At 39.5% G+C, this 15,139-nt stretch overlaps 4 protein-coding genes across 8 annotated transcripts; 2 read left to right on the forward strand and 2 right to left on the reverse strand.

The window, feature by feature from the left end:
* Positions 1–696: 696 nt before the first annotated feature.
* LOC125204844 (uncharacterized) lies at positions 697–2,786 on the forward strand. Its single transcript, XM_048103589.2, has 3 exons — positions 697–2,221; positions 2,301–2,382; positions 2,485–2,786. The coding sequence occupies exons 1-3, from the start codon at positions 1,491–1,493 to the stop codon at positions 2,692–2,694; spliced, it is 1,023 nt and encodes a 340-aa protein (XP_047959546.1). The 5' UTR covers positions 697–1,490; the 3' UTR covers positions 2,695–2,786.
* Positions 2,787–3,412: 626 nt separating this feature from the next.
* Positions 3,413–6,987, forward strand: LOC125206002 (cyclin-dependent kinase G-2-like). 5 transcript variants are annotated; one of them, XM_048105253.2, is made up of 7 exons: positions 3,413–3,542; positions 4,023–5,708; positions 5,885–6,020; positions 6,117–6,205; positions 6,387–6,498; positions 6,583–6,689; positions 6,779–6,987. In XM_048105253.2, the coding sequence occupies exons 2-7, from the start codon at positions 4,060–4,062 to the stop codon at positions 6,879–6,881; spliced, it is 2,196 nt and encodes a 731-aa protein (XP_047961210.1). In that variant the 5' UTR covers positions 3,413–3,542; positions 4,023–4,059; the 3' UTR covers positions 6,882–6,987. The 5 variants fall into 5 exon arrangements, 4 of the variants coding, with proteins under 4 accessions (XP_047961210.1, XP_088916037.1, XP_088916036.1 ...); XM_089059910.1 differs by having other exon boundaries at positions 3,431–3,756; XR_016132264.1 differs by lacking the exon at positions 6,779–6,987 and adding an exon at positions 6,292–6,314 and having other exon boundaries at positions 3,429–5,708; positions 6,583–6,615.
* A 188-nt stretch (positions 6,988–7,175) lies between these two features.
* Positions 7,176–8,560, reverse strand: LOC125206004 (calcium-binding protein CML38-like). Its single transcript, XM_048105257.2, has one exon. The coding sequence runs from the start codon at positions 7,697–7,699 to the stop codon at positions 7,277–7,279; it is 423 nt and encodes a 140-aa protein (XP_047961214.1). The 5' UTR covers positions 7,700–8,560; the 3' UTR covers positions 7,176–7,276.
* Positions 8,561–8,693: 133 nt separating this feature from the next.
* LOC125206003 (zinc finger CONSTANS-like protein (DUF3537)) lies at positions 8,694–12,316 on the reverse strand. The gene is made up of 5 exons (XM_048105256.2): positions 12,213–12,316; positions 11,174–11,688; positions 10,182–10,613; positions 9,671–9,980; positions 8,694–9,258 (listed from the first exon to the last, which is right to left on the reverse strand). Exons 2-5 carry the CDS (start codon positions 11,645–11,647, stop codon positions 9,122–9,124), a joined length of 1,353 nt encoding a protein of 450 aa, XP_047961213.1. The 5' UTR covers positions 11,648–11,688; positions 12,213–12,316; the 3' UTR covers positions 8,694–9,121.
* Positions 12,317–15,139: the final 2,823 nt, after the last annotated feature.

Consider the following 15,139-nt stretch of genomic DNA (forward strand, 5'->3'; position numbering starts at 1 on the left):
AGCTTTTTTCTTTGAAAACATGACTTTGCAAAACTCCAATTCATGTTCCCGTTGACATAATCCGGCGACATGTGAACATCTAGGTGGTCGATCACTTTAGCTTAGCCCATTATCCAACTAAGAATCCTACCATTTTTTGAAAAACATTGATAATTAGGTAGACACAATAATAGGATTAACCAAAAACAAAACAAACACAAAATTCTTGCAAGATTTGGAGGCATTCACAGAATGCACATGGTCCCCCCATAAGTCACAAGTTTCTTGAAGATTTTTAGCCAAAAAGATGCGTCCAACCTTTTGCTACACATGATTTTCTTTTTTTCCCACTGCATTAATCACAATAATAATACATTTCATTATTGGACTGCAATTTGGGGCGACAAGTCAGATTTTAGTGAACATTCATTTGTTGGTCGATTTTGGCTGCCATTTCTAGCATATCTAAAGGGCCCCTTTTTCATGTTTGATGCTAAGACTCAAATTCGACAAAAAAAAATTAAACTTTTCTGATTGGTTCATTATTGGGAAAATAAGATAATTATTCCTATCATATGCCAGATCATGGATTGGGCTGCAAAAATTAGTAGCCAGACGATGCCATTTTAACTTTTAAGTATGCATTTGATGTAGACATTGTAATTTTTTGCAAAGATGAAACATTATTTATCTAGGAGGTTAATATTACAGTAGAAGGAACATCACAGTTTCTTGCCCATCCATGCCATGTGCAAAAAACAGTAAAATAACATCACTTTCAACCAAATTTTGATTATAATTTATACATAAATTTAGTTTTCCATATTCCTCTCACATGTCTCTCCATTGGATGCTCTGTTTAGTGGTAATTTAGTGTAATTTTTCAATAAAATAATCTTGCTCTTTTGACTTATTACACCATATAATATGTACACAGATTGGTATGTGTTCGAAACAGATTAATCTCTGAATTATTTAGTCGATAATTTGAGCCCTTTATATCACTCTTTTAGTAGCAAAGGTTGGAAAATTGTTTTTTCACATTTTTGCTTGTTGACAAAGATAATCTATTTTTTTCAATACAAGGTTTGATGGCTTTTGGCTCTAATCACAGAGTAATTTTTTTCTGTTTTAGGTGACAAAATGCTGCAGTGTCTATATGTTTAGACACTATTTTATAGGCTGCAATTATTTGTATTTTACTGCAGCTGTGAGCTGCCCATATTCTTATGCTGCTTCTGCACACACACACATACACTAATTTTTATGGCATGCATGTTATAAGTAGTGCACTTCTTTGTAGATCTGAATTTCACTCACTCTGACACTGCCATTTTCAAGAGTTTGTTGGTTTTAAGGTCTCTCTCTCTCACACACACACTTGGTCTTGATTGGCTTTTTTCTTGGTTTTATGTTTGTGAGATTTTGTTGAGTTGATTGATGTGAAATAGCTTAATTGGTGCTTACATTCTCAAATCTGAAGTTGTGTTTGTCAAGAATTGAGAAAAAAAATGAGATCCATAGAGGAAAAAGGGTGTGTGAACAGCTGCCCCATAGAAGATAATGCAGGTGGCAGCAGTTGTATGATCTTTGATTTCAAGAAGGGCGGCGGCGCGGTGAGCCGGCCATCGCCGCACCACCGCTCTTCATTGGGGAAGCCGACGCCTTCGAAATGGGACGATGCTCAAAAATGGCTTGTCAATCTGTCTAGAGGTGAGAGGAATCAAGCCAAGGCCTCGCCCCGCGACTCGAATGCCGATGACCGGCATTTGATCGCCTCCGCGTCTCGGAAGGAGTGGGCGGCCGAGGCCGAAGACGGGGCCGGGGATGGAGGGGATAAGTATAAGAATGTTGAGTGTGATGAGTCAGTGTGGAGAGAAGGGGGTAAGGGAGAGAGTAGCCCTAAATCAGTGGTGAGAGCTATATGTTTGAGGGATATGGGGACTGAGATGACCCCAATTGGGAGTAAAGAGCCCTCTCGGGCGGCTACTCCTATTAGGGCTAGTAGTCCAACTGTGTCGGGCTCATCTAGCCCTGTGATTCGTAACACTGGTCGAGATACTGGTCCCAGCCCGGCTCCGAGGATAGAGGAACCGGTCAGGGACAGTGGCTCGACCGGTCATTTGAGTAATGGTGTGAAGGTAGATGAGATTAAGGTCGATGACAATTCTAGGGCGTTGAATCCCTTGGAAGCTCGGGCTGCGGCTTGGGAGGAGGCCGAACGGGCCAAGTACACGGCAAGGTGATTGATTACTCTACCTTTACTTCAATTGATTACTGATAATCATTTTTAATAGTTATAGAAGATGAGACATGTATAGGTACAAACGTGAAGAGATGAGGATTGAAGCATGGGAAAATCATCAGAAAAAGAAGGCTGAGGTGGAGAATCGGAAAGCAGAGGTAGTACTAGAATTGTGTTGATAATTTTAATACACAAAATTGAAAGTTATTAGTTATTACTGTAAATTAGTTAGTACACTAACGCAACTCTTAATTACATAGGTTAAAGCGGAGCAGCTGAAAAGCCGTGCAAAAGAAAAGTTGAATCAGAAAATAGCAAGTACGCGAAGAGTAGCCGAGGAGAGACGCGCAGCCGCAGAAGCTAAACTCAATGAGAATGCGATGAAGACTTCGGAGAGAGGAGATTATATAAGAAGAAATGGCCATCTTCCCTCTTCTTTCTCATTTTACTTCTCCTCTTGTGGTTGGTAGCAACCAATTTTCACTTGTAATTATACTTGTTTATATATTTAATATCAGTAATGCACTCAATTCGATTTATTCAAAGTATGATCATTGTCACACTTTTGATTTTACAATTGTTCATTTTTTTCACTAATTGTTAGTTGATATTGCAACTGAACTAAGAAAAAAGAAAAAGTTGATTAAATTATGAAATAATACAGCTAAAAAACCTTTTAAATTAGAATTCATTAATATAAGAATTAAGCGAAACAAAACGCATTAGTATACGAATTTAATGAAACAATAATTTGTATAAGGACCTGATGTAAAAGCATGATCATTGTCACACTTTTGTCAAAGTATATACTAAATTCATGCAATGTACCATATTTTTTCTATTTTAACAAAATGAACTTGATTATCCCTAGTCCCTACATTAGTATTTACCCAATCTCTCTCTCTCTCTCTGTGTATGTTGGGATTTATAAATATGCAATCTTAAAATTGCCATAACAAATTAAATTTTTGTAAGGAGGCAAAGATACACTTTCATGTCTTTATTAGTAAAAATACTAGTAGTAGTAGTAGTAAAATTTAAATATGGTAATTAGAGTATAATTTAGGTTTTTAACACAAGAAATTGCGCGGGCTGTATGAACGGTGTAGATTTGAAAGCGAAAGCCGAAGCCCAGTCGATCCACCGCTCACAAAAAAACATTAATTAATTACCAAAATAAAAGCAATAATTAGAACTATTTCACTCTTTCCTTCTACATTGGCTGTTTCCCTGCCGCCCCCAGAGCTCATCGCAAGAGAATTCACCGACCGCCGCCCTGACCTTCGCCTTGCTGTTCTTCTCTCCGATTATTTGATCGGTAAGTCTCTGATTTTGGACGTGGAGAGTGGACGGACTGACGAGGATTCTTAGCGTTTCTATTTCTAGGGCTTTCTGTTTCGTTCGGCAATTCTCGCTACACGCCTGGGGTTTTTATCTTTATTTTTATTTTATTTGGTTTGGTTTGGTTAAGGAAAGAAATAAAAGAGGGGAAATTTGAAGATTATTGATTCGTCAGACGCTGGGTGTATGTGGTATGGTTTTTCATGTTTTTTCAGATCTGTGTTGAGTTTTGGGTTTATAAAAGGAGATATAGTTGCTTTGCTTGATTTTGTTTTTCAATTTTCTGTATTTGTTTGCTGGTGTATTGAATATGGGGATTTAGGTCTTGTTCTTGTTGTTGAGAAAACTATAATATTGGGGGAGTTTGTTTGGGTGGTTAGGGTTTGGGTACTTGCTATTTGTCCACGAATTCAAATAATTATACATTTATGGCTGCTGGAAAACGTGGTGGTTACAGAGAAAATGAATATAGGGGCCGCGAGAGTGAAGTTGAGATGTCGAAGATGGAAAATGGGTATAGAAGAGGGGATTTTGAACGGGTTAGGAATGGAGCTCGGGACTATGAAAGAGGTCAGCTACGGGCTCGGGGTCGAGCTGGCTGGGAAGCCAGGGGCAAGCTCAGACAAAAGGATGCCAAAGAAATGAATGGTGGATGCCACTCCACTTCCAGTCGAAGTGATTCTGGAAATAGTGGTGGTGAACCAAGGAAATGTGAGGCTGCAGTATTAGCTGTGGATCGAGAGCCTGGGGAGCTTTATAGCGATGGGTCTGATGAGGCAGTTGATTCAGGAGCTCAAGCTAGTAGAGAAACTGATTCTAAAACTATGGAGACTTCTAGCCATTTATCTACTCTCCAGACCAGGAAGCGGAAGTTCTCGCCTATTATTTGGGATAGAGATGATAGGGAGACAAGTAGAGCTATCAAAAGTAGGAGTACTTTGGATACTGATCCTATCAATGAATCGCCAGAATTGGTTAAGTCTAATCACGACTCGCCTCAGCTTAAACCTAGTGCAAATGAGAAGGCTTCAGCCACAGATGATGATGAGATTAATGATGGTGGGGTTAATTTAGAAGAATCACCTTCTATTGTTGACTTGAGATCTGGAACAGCTGAAGTCCCTTCGGAAACATATTCACAGCAATCTGAAGGAGATCAGCGGGTTAATAGCGTGGAAACGGGGACAGTTGATGAAGATGATTATCCACCCACACGAACCATAGTATCTTCTCGTTGGGCTAGTGATGCTGAGTCTCCAGCTGATGAAGGTGAGATTTCTGACTATGAAAAGATGCCTAAACTGAGGAGCAAGTCCAGTTCAGAGTTAGGTGATACAAGGGAACATAGTAAATCAATAAGTCCAGAAATCAGGCAGGTCAGAAGAGAAGGTTCTGAAACGACTAGAGGGAGGTCCTCAGGGTCGGTGGAACACATTAGGTCTTCCAGTAGAGATAGTTACCAAGAAAACGATGACATCAATGACTACATGGAGACTGATGATAATCACAATCATGATGGTGCTAGCATCAATGAGTCTGAAACTGAGTCTGAGGACTATCCTGATTCTCCTATTACACCGGATCCAGCACAACCCCCGCAAAGGAGTGTGAATATGCTTCAAGGATGCAGAAGTGTTGATGAGTTTGAGAGACTCAACAAGATAGACGAAGGTACTTATGGGGTCGTGTTTAGGGCCAGGGATAAGAAGACTGGAGAAATTGTTGCTTTGAAGAAGGTGAAGATGGAGAAAGAGAGAGAAGGGTTTCCCTTAACGTCACTCCGGGAAATAAACATTCTTCTATCTTTTGATTACCCCTCGATTGTGGATGTGAAAGAAGTGGTTGTGGGCAGCAACCTTGACAGCATATTTATGGTAATGGAGTACATGGAACATGATCTTAAGGCATTGATGGAGACTATGAAGCAACCTTTTAGTCAAAGTGAAGTTAAATGTCTGATGATTCAGCTTTTAGAAGGTGTCAAGTATCTCCACGATAACTGGGTGCTTCACCGGGATCTAAAGACATCCAATTTGCTCTTAAACAATCGTGGTGAGTTGAAGATTTGTGACTTTGGTCTAGCTCGTCAGTATGGCAGTCCATTGAAACCATATACCCATTTGGTAGTCACCCTTTGGTACAGGTTAGACTCATCTCATGCAATTGATTTATGTCACATTTGAACATGGAGGTGGGGGGGTGGGGAGGAGGGGCTGTTTACCCTACTATGTTTTGTTGCTCTGTTTTTTGTTAGCATTCCATGTCTCTATCTTGTAGGTCTGATTCGATAAGAAAACTAAATCATATCTTCATTTTCAGGGCGCCAGAACTTCTTTTGGGAGCCAAACTATATTCCACGGCAATAGATATGTGGTCTCTGGGGTGTATTATGGCTGAGCTATTATCAAAGGAACCACTATTCAATGGGAAGACAGAGGTTGAGCAACTGGACAAGGTAATCTATCTTCATGTTTCATGGTTGCCTTTTCTTAACTGCTGGATAATCAATCCAATCAGGTCTAACTGTATTGTTTTTGGGGTGAAACTGCAGATATTCAGGATCCTTGGCACTCCAAATGAGACAATCTGGCCTGGGTTTTCAAAACTTCCGGGAGTCAAGGTGAACTTCGTCAAGCATCAGTAAGTGTCAATATCTTGTTTATTCAATTCTTACGTAGTTGATCTCAAAAATTTATGTGTTTTTTTCTTTTGCCACTGTTTCCCAGGCTTCCAGCTTTGGGTGATTCTGGTTTGGCCTTCATACCTCCATCGTTCTTGATTTAGATTTGCTGTTGCTTCTAACCACTAACATTTATTTCAGGTATAACCTATTAAGGAGGAAGTTCCCAGCAACTTCTTTCACCGGGTCACCTGTTCTCTCTGATGCTGGATTCGACCTCTTGAACAGGCTTCTGACATACGATCCTGATAAGGTATTTCCTATATTATATTAATTTTTGGATTTGTTCCCCAGAAGATTGAATAGGTATATTAACATGAATTTGAAAACTGTGCAGCGTATCAGTGCTGAAGAAGCTCTCAATCATGAATGGTTCCGCGAAGTTCCTCTTCCAAAGTCAAAGGAGTTTATGCCTACTTTTCCTGCTCACCATGCACAAGACAGGTATTTGCATCCTCATCATGTAAGTACTTGCTTGGAAGTTTGAATTTTTTGCATTTTACTCAGTTCCATGTTTTGGAATGTGATTTTAGGCGTATGCGAAGAGTAATGAAGAGCCCCGACCCATTGGAAGAGCAACGGAGAAAAGAGTTGCAACAAGGAGAACTGGGCACTGCTGGTCTCTTTGGTCAATAGGCATCATTTTCATGTTGTATTAATACACAGTTGTGAAGTTCAAATTCCCAGCCTGAAATTGGAATTTAGATTCTTAATTTAACCTTTCTCTCATATTAAAAGTCCATCTCATATCTCAATCTCAATCTCAATCTCAATCTCAATCTATAGAGCATGTTCTGTTTCTCTATACTTGTATTCGTTCAAAATTTAGTCATTAGTTAATCTGTTTATATAACCATTTTTATGGGTTTGTTTTCGGATTTGATGTTGTTACCTTATAAAGACCTATACACAATCAAATAAACTACTCAATTATAAATCACTCGAATTCATATATATAAGAAAAAAAGTAAAACTCAGTTGGTAATAAGTTTCCCTAGTAATTAAAAGAATAAGTTAAAATTTACAAATTGCTAGTTGATCATCATCATCAATTGAAATTCTTGGAAACAAAGCACCCCATCTCCATTAACATCAAATTTGTTGATCATCACAACACACTCATCTACACTCCAATCTCCCAATCTCCCCAACATATTTTTCAAGCTTCTTGGGGTGATGCATTCTTCCCCTTCATTCTTATACATCTCAAACGCCTTTCTCAAGTCTTCCCTCTTCTCCTCTTCGTCGTCGGCCTCCACTAAGCTGGCAAACTCGGCCAGCCCTACCAGCCCGGCCGAGAGGAGAGGCTGAGCTACCATCTCTGCTTCCTCGGCCGACAGCCCGCCGCCCATCATCGCTAGGCAGCTCTGCAGCTGCAAGGGAGTTATCTTGCCATCCTTGTCCTCGTCGAATGAGTTGAAAACTCTCTTGCAATATGTTGTGCATGTTTTCATCGTAATGAAATAGAAACAAATGTGATTATTATGTAGATCAAAGAATTTTGAGATTTTTTATGTTATAGTATGGTGTTTGTGAGGTGGTTTTTATAGGTATTTGTTGAATGATTTATTTGACGCGGGATGGATTATTTAATTATTTAAACCAGAATTTTGGGAATAAATCAATAATTTGTCCGAAAATAGTAGTGTGGGAAATTTCCAAGAATTTAGCAAGAATGGCACGAGAAGCGACTATATTGTCTAGATTTAAAATGAAAAAAAAAAAAAAAATTAAAGAGAGGGGAAGTGAAATTTCGTGGTCATTTCTGAGCTTGCCTATTTCGCAACATTTTCAATGTCTTTTTTCCTTATTTCATTAAATATTTCAAACTTTTTGGGAATATTTCAACCTATACAAAGTCTTGCTGATCGTGTAGTTTGGTGGACATTTTGATACGTCTAAGTTTCAATGTTTGGAAATTCTAATTTGGATTATTGTCGACGCTATTAACAAATGCAATTCAACGAGGGAGCAAATTGCAAATAAAAAACAGCTTGTTGTAATATAAGAAAGATTATTATACACATCATAAAAAATTCAAAGCAATATAATATTTGGTATGTGGCTAAAACACCCAACTTAGAGGTAGCTTGCAGCTTGAGCTTTAAATAGTTAAAAAAAGCTTAAGCAACAAAAGAAAACCATAAAAATGATTGATCAGCTCATCCTACTTCACTTGTCTTCGTCAATATTATTTACTTAATTGATTATTAAAGAAATTCAAGTGCTATTTTAAAAATTAGTCACATAGTGCCAAATTGAACGGTAACAAGTGGGTTTTAACCAGTTAATTTATAGTGCTAGTTGCATTTTCTACTCTGTCTAAAATAAGACATCAATCAATTACTACTGTATTATATATGTATCAAAAATTCCAAACTTTAAATCCGTATACTGTGATATAAAATACGAGGAATATGAAGCCTGTCATCCATATTGAAAAAAAAATGAAAAAATAGAAAGATTATATAGACCTTTTAGTAATGACAATGAGCAATCTAAATGAGTGGAGATGTAAGCAAACCTTTTTCTGTAATTCTTCTCTGCAAAAATGAAACAATTTGTACAAACAAGGAATAGCTTCTGATGAATTTCAGGTCTCTTTTGGCCTCAATTTCTCCCAGCTGCAAAGGAGTGCACAAACTGGCCAAAAAACTCGAAGAAAATCGAGGGCGAGAAGCGCATGAGACTCACCAGGGCTATATATAGGAATTTTTCTGTAATGTTGGAAAAAGAAGCAAGTCTGGAAACGAACGCTTGGTCGTTGCTTGCCTGCTCACAGCCTAAAATAGGCTGGAGATGAGGTGAGAACTGCAAACTGTGGAATCGGGCGACACTGCTGCTGCAAAAAGACAATTACCGTGCCCTAGCTACTCTCATGTGATGACTATGGTCTTGCCTAACACAAATGTGACTAGTGATAGCTCGATGAAGAAGATCGTGTTGATCATGCCACGATCAACTGTCCATCCGAAAATTGTGATTCCTCCGGGGTTGGACTGCAAATACATCACTGCATAGAAAGATTTTTCTTCAAAATGCTTAGTTTTTGCATAAATCGGGAAATGTATACAGAGATAGACAAAGTGGAAAAATGAAAGCTTTTCCACATAAAAGAGACTGCTAGTTGCTTTTTCACATAAAGAGATTTTCTTCTTCATTATCTTGTGTTAGCTTACTTCCTTTACTTTCTGGCAATCATTCGGTATTCTTATACTTTATTTCGATTCTCAGCAAGCTAGAAACTTGGAATATTTAACTGTTGCCAAGACACAAGAAGAAAACCATACAAGGACAAAAATTCCACCATCAGAAATAAAAAAAGAGTTCAAATTAAGCAGGTGATTATGACAGCATTTTGTGAAAAAGTATGTTTAAGTCTGCTTATATGAAAAACGCCACACTGATGAAGATGGTAACTGTACCTAGTGCCAGTCGCTTGTGGTAAGAAGACATATACGAAGCCAGCTGTATATTAGTTGGTGTTGACATAAAATCCAGTGATTCCAAATCACTTTCTGAGTAGTCTACATGGAGTGAAACCAACTTCTCTGCAGTAGCCTCATAATTTCCCGAGTAATTTGAATTACGGAACTGAGATGAATCATCAACACTGCAAGTTACTAAAGCATGCCATCTACTTGCGAGTCCCCCGATGCCTTGGGCTCTGTGGGATATTTTTGCAGCAGCATTCAAGCAAAGAATTATCACAGCCACCTGAACGATTGATGTCACCTAGATGATTCAAGAAACGAGAAAGATTAATATGAAATGGAATGGAATATGGAAGAATATGAGGCACAAAATTAAGACGAGAAACGAGAAACAAAGACGTGAGTGAGAAATTTAGCCATTCTAAACTATCCAAAAAATAATTTCTGCAGAAAATATGAAATGGAATATGGAAGAATATGTGGCACAAAATTAAGAACTTACTGCAAAATCACCCCCATTGATGAAAGTGATTATCCCACTGTATCCAGTGGTCTGGAATAGAAACATAAAGTGGCTTGCAGTTACAATCACAAATTGCAGGAGAAGATATATTCTAAATCTATGGCTTATTTTGGATAGATAATAGCGTAGGCGAGCATGCTCTTGCAGTAAGGCTACTACGTCAGATTCTCTTTCCAAAAGTTTCCCATAATCTTCAAAATGTATAATTTGCAAGTTGCACACCAGGTGGAACAAGACACAGGCTGAAAGAATGATAATGGTCACGTATGTCCATGACAATACGAAAGCAATTAAAATCGCAACAGACTGCCACTGCGACTCATGATGAACATACATAATTCTGATGATTTCACGTGCAGTTTTCAAGAGGCAACACGGGATCACCCATACTACTAGCAAGCGTAGAGAACCCTGCACAGAATAATAATATCTATCAAGCTTCCCCCAAACAACCAACAACTGTATATTACTCATCCACCAAATAATCAACGCTCAACAACATTTAGGGGCTGTTTTCATGTGATTGAGTATTCGAAGAATTAGATGATCTATCTATCATATCACGCACTGTAAGCACACACTTAGGGAAGAAAGATGCAAAATAATGTTATAACACATAATGGAGAACCCGGGCATCACATGAATTCCTTCATTAGAGCACCTCCATGTACTCCTAAATTCATCTTTAAACTCAAGAAAAGGAAAAGAGTAACTAACAATACCAACAATACACAGATCTCAAATCAATGAGATAAAACCATGGCTACTTCAAACTTGAAAACACAGAGATAATTTCTGCAACTACGGGCGGATATTCCACAAATCATTCATCATTCTTCGAAGCAACAAACTAATTCAAAGAAGAATAGAAACAATCATAAAAAGAATCATTACTCTCTCAGTTCTCCTTCACATGAAAATTAAAAAACACATGTATTCAATAAGAACAAGTCAGTTGAAGCATTACTCACTGAGATCTTCTGCACATACTGCGCACTGAACCTCTCCACATACCCGCTGTATCGATCAACAAACAGAAATTTCCTAACACCATATTTCCGCAAATTATGCGAAAAGCACAACATAGATGAAGCAGCCAAAGAAGCCTGAGAAACCACTATACCAATCTCAAAGCTCTTGATCTGACCCTTCTCACACCCGGGGCAATTCGAGAGCTCAAGCATCACCACCGGAAGCACAACCCCAAATACCAAGAATACCCCCCATGAAACCAGAAACCTCCCCACAGAAGACTGATTATACCCCAAAAGAGTGATAAAAAGATCCAATCTTTGAAGGGTCTTGTCCAGAAGAGTCTCTTTGTCATTTTCTCGAACACCTGACGGCTCTGATTGCTGGTTTTCATCAGAATTTTTCAGCAAAGGGGCGTTTTCATGTGAAATTCTCGAATCTTCCACTTCTATTTGAATATGAGCCTCAGCCATCGACGGAGAAAATTTAAAAAAGGGGGGACAATTCAGATAATCTGGGAAAGGAAAAGGGAGAAAAAGAGGCTCAGCTTTGTAGAAGTTTAAAAAGGGGGGAAATGAAGATCCAACACAAATGACAGATCACAATCATTGATCAGCTCGTCTTCGCACGCACGTTTCACAACAATAAACTTATAAACAAGCAAGATTTGCATGTGGGAACTGAACAAACGAATTTAATATTGAAGACCGCTGTTTGATTCTCCAAATCAAATAAAATGTGGACAATCGCAACTACGAATTAGCCGCCGAGATTCTTTCCCAGCGGAGCTGAGGGCTTTTGAGTTAGGATTTGGGAGTTTATGTCAGCTGTAACTACTGCTAATCAATTTATAGAAAGTAAATATATTAATTTTTTTTAGTGAATTAGGTTAGGTTTGAAAGAGGGGTTTTTTCCCAGTGGCGGTGGTCCACGATTCCACATCATAACATAAGCTTCACGGAATTAATGAAGCAGCCATGGAAAGTTGGAAAAGCAGATAATTAAGAAATGAAAACGAGAGAGGTGAGGCTGCTCAACTGCGTCCATGTGTTGGATTTCCATGGATGCCTAGTGTTGTTTGCGCTTTGAATCATACACGTGATGCCAATCTTCCCGCGAGGCTTTGGGATTCCTATATTTTGCCTCGGAAAATCAAATTATTATTGTCCTAAATTTAGATGCCAATCTTCATTTTATTGTCCTAAAAGACTCAAAGTCTTGTGTATTAGTAGAAAACTATGTCATTGTAGTTTTTTCGATAAAATCATGATGCTTATAATATTATGACTTACATTATTGTGTCACATTTCTTTTATTATTGAGATTCATCGTTCAAAGTTCATTAAATTTTAATCTTTTACTTTTGTTCATTAAATTTTAATCTTTTACTTATGTGACCTTGGACGCTTTGATTTGCCATTGCAATCTCTGATGAGGCTCCATGCCTTTATTACGTAGGTTGAAAGATGGATTGATCTTTTAAGGTCTAATTCATTCATTATGCACACATTACACTTTCTCGATCTTTCTTTCTCTCGAATAGGATTTTCTTATTTTTCCTTGAGCTTTTTCTATGTAAGGACATCCAAAATAGGGCGGACTATAGTCCGCCCTATGCACCGCCACATCAGCATTTTATCCTCTGTCCCTTCCACCTGCAATGGAGCGGACTATAGCCTGCTCTAAGCCCCACCCTAAGCATTTTTTTTTAATATTTAAATACTTCAAAAATTGGAGAAAACAACTTCGTTCTATTGAATATTCAAAATTTTCATTACGAAATTAAAAAACTACAAATTCTCAATGGTCGTGGCGCGACCAAACTTCTTCAATCATGTCGTTCATCAGCGCCGCATGGTCTTGTTGGCTGCGCATTAAGGTCTGTCTCTTTATAACCTCACTGAAGCCCATCGGTAATCCTCGAGCGACAGACGGGGTCGCCGTGCTAGAGCTAGATCCACCTTCATCATCGACCCAATCGAATATATGTCCAGCTTTTTGTTCGACTATCATGTTATGCATGATGATGCACACATACATGACATCGGCGATGACCTCCTTGAACCAGAAACGCGTCGGACCTTTCACTATTGTCCACCGCGATTGGAGCCACCAAAAGCCCGCTCCACATCCTTCCACGCAGACTCCTGCTTTGCCGCAAACAAGACTCTCTTGTCACCCATTGGGCAGCTGATCGTCTTCACAAAAACAGACCACCTTAGGTATATGTCATCGGCCAAGTAGTACCCCATATGATATCTACGGCCGTTGGCAGTGAACTCGATGGTCGGGCCGCGACCCCTGCATTGATCAGCGAAGAAGGTGGACAAGTTGAGGACGTTGATGTCGTTGTTCGACCCGGCTACACCGAAGTATGCATGCCAAATCCAGAGGCGGTGGTCACGTCGCTTCGAGGATCATCGCCGGGTGGCTGCCCTTGTAGCCATTAGTAAATTGGCCTCTCCACGCCGTCGGGCAATTCTTCCACTGTCAGTGCATACGGTCGATGCTTCCTAACATTCCAGGGAAGTCGTGCACCGTCTCGTGCATCCACATCACGCTCTGATAATCATCAGCAGTCGGGCGTCGCAAATATATGTCGCCAAAAGCCTCCACAACTCCCCTTCAAAAATTCTTCAGACAATCGCGGCCAATTGTCTCCCCGACGTGAAGGTACTCGTCGAATATATCCGCTATGGTGCCGTAGGCCAATTGCCGGATCGCAACCGTGCAATTCTGTAACGGCGTAAGTCCGGGTCTACCGATGCCGTCTACCCGATACTGGAAGTATTCATCACGTCCCTCCAACATCCGGACAATGCGGAGAAAAAGATCTCGCCTCATTCTAAAACGGCGGTGAAAAACCGTCGGACCCCACCGTGGTTGCTCGGCAAAATAATCGTTGAACAGGCGGTGAGCTACGTCGTGCTCACGGGGGACGAACATCCGACGTCGAATCGGCCGAGGGACCCGCGTCGCCGCTTGCTCCGCCGCTGCACGCTCGCGCTCCATTTGGAAGACTGGAAAATTGGACAAGGCCCGAGTCAAGGCCCGTCTGCTGCCATCCGATGTACTCCAATCGTAGCCGTCAGGATTTATTTTTATAGTGAGAAAACTGGAAAGTGAGGGATCAGAGAGATGAGAGAGAAAAATTAGAAGATGGGAAATTGGAAGATGGGAAATGGTAGAGAATTGAGGTGTTTAAATAGGAAAAAAAATTAAAAAAAAAAAGAAGACACGTTCTATCGCTGTTGCATCGTTCGCGTCGCCCACAATGGCGGACGATGCGACGAACGAAGGGGCGGAGGAGGCGCATCGTCCGCGGATGATGGAGAAGCCATCGTCTGCGATGCCACAGTAGCGGACGATGCATCGTCCGTCGCATCATCTGCCCCATTGTGGATGGCCTAAGTCTTCTCTGATCATCTTTGATCAGAATTTTCGTGTTTCGTTGCCGTTTGTGTGAGTGAGGAGAGCGACACTTTTAGCAGTGGTATCTTACGATTGTCTTTTCTGTGCATATCGGTTGTATTTCTTACTATTAGATTGAGCTTTATTGTTCTTGCATTTCTTACTGTTAGATTGAGCTTTGTTGTTCTTGCATTTCTTACTCCTAGCTATTTGCGTTTTTTTTGTTTGCAAATCTTGAGTGTTTTGGTTTAAATCTATTTAGATCTGTAACTTCAATTGTATTCTTGTTGTATCATTATTCATTTGTAATCAATTGGTTAGTTGTGAGATTGACAATAACATTTAGTAGCAGGCAATAGAAATCTCGATTAACAAATGAACTTTGTAGATTTGATCCTTACCGTGACTAAATCGAATTGTTCGCTAATGGAATTGTGTACCACTATAACCATATTTGAAATTTGATACGAATAGTGAATTGTTAAGATTTATATATATGTTTTAGGTAAATTGGAGATTTTGTTTAAGGAACTATTTCGAAAAGATTAGTAATT

Source organism: Salvia hispanica, chromosome 6, assembly GCF_029641045.1.
Source record: "Salvia hispanica isolate PSC_SH4W2 chromosome 6, Shi_PSC_v1, whole genome shotgun sequence".
Lineage (NCBI taxonomy): Eukaryota > Viridiplantae > Streptophyta > Magnoliopsida > Lamiales > Lamiaceae > Salvia > Salvia hispanica.

What these genes read in the sequence shown, in the direction of transcription:
- LOC125206002 (XM_089059911.1), top strand. Translation starts at nt 3,994, where the DNA reads ATGGCTGCTGGAAAACGTGGTGGTTACAGAGAAAATGAATATAGGGGC. An exon ending in GTAGTCACCCTTTGGTACAG is followed by an intron (nt 5,709 to 5,884) that starts GTTAGACTCATC and finishes CTTCATTTTCAG; the next exon opens with GGCGCCAGAACTTCTTTTGG. An exon ending in GGTATTTGCATCCTCATCAT is followed by an intron (nt 6,709 to 6,778) that starts GTAAGTACTTGC and finishes ATGTGATTTTAG; the next exon opens with GCGTATGCGAAGAGTAATGA.
- LOC125204844 (XM_048103589.2), top strand. Translation starts at nt 1,491, where the DNA reads ATGAGATCCATAGAGGAAAAAGGGTGTGTGAACAGCTGCCCCATAGAA. An exon ending in CGGGCCAAGTACACGGCAAG is followed by an intron (nt 2,222 to 2,300) that starts GTGATTGATTAC and finishes AGACATGTATAG; the next exon opens with GTACAAACGTGAAGAGATGA. An exon ending in TGGAGAATCGGAAAGCAGAG is followed by an intron (nt 2,383 to 2,484) that starts GTAGTACTAGAA and finishes TTAATTACATAG; the next exon opens with GTTAAAGCGGAGCAGCTGAA.
- LOC125206003 (XM_048105256.2), bottom strand. Translation starts at nt 11,647, where the DNA reads ATGGCTGAGGCTCATATTCAAATAGAAGTGGAAGATTCGAGAATTTCA. An exon ending in TCAATGGGGGTGATTTTGCA is followed by an intron (nt 9,981 to 10,181) that starts GTAAGTTCTTAA and finishes TGAATCATCTAG; the next exon opens with GTGACATCAATCGTTCAGGT. An exon ending in CCACAAGCGACTGGCACTAG is followed by an intron (nt 9,259 to 9,670) that starts GTACAGTTACCA and finishes CTTTCTATGCAG; the next exon opens with TGATGTATTTGCAGTCCAAC.
- LOC125206004 (XM_048105257.2), bottom strand. Translation starts at nt 7,699, where the DNA reads ATGAAAACATGCACAACATATTGCAAGAGAGTTTTCAACTCATTCGAC.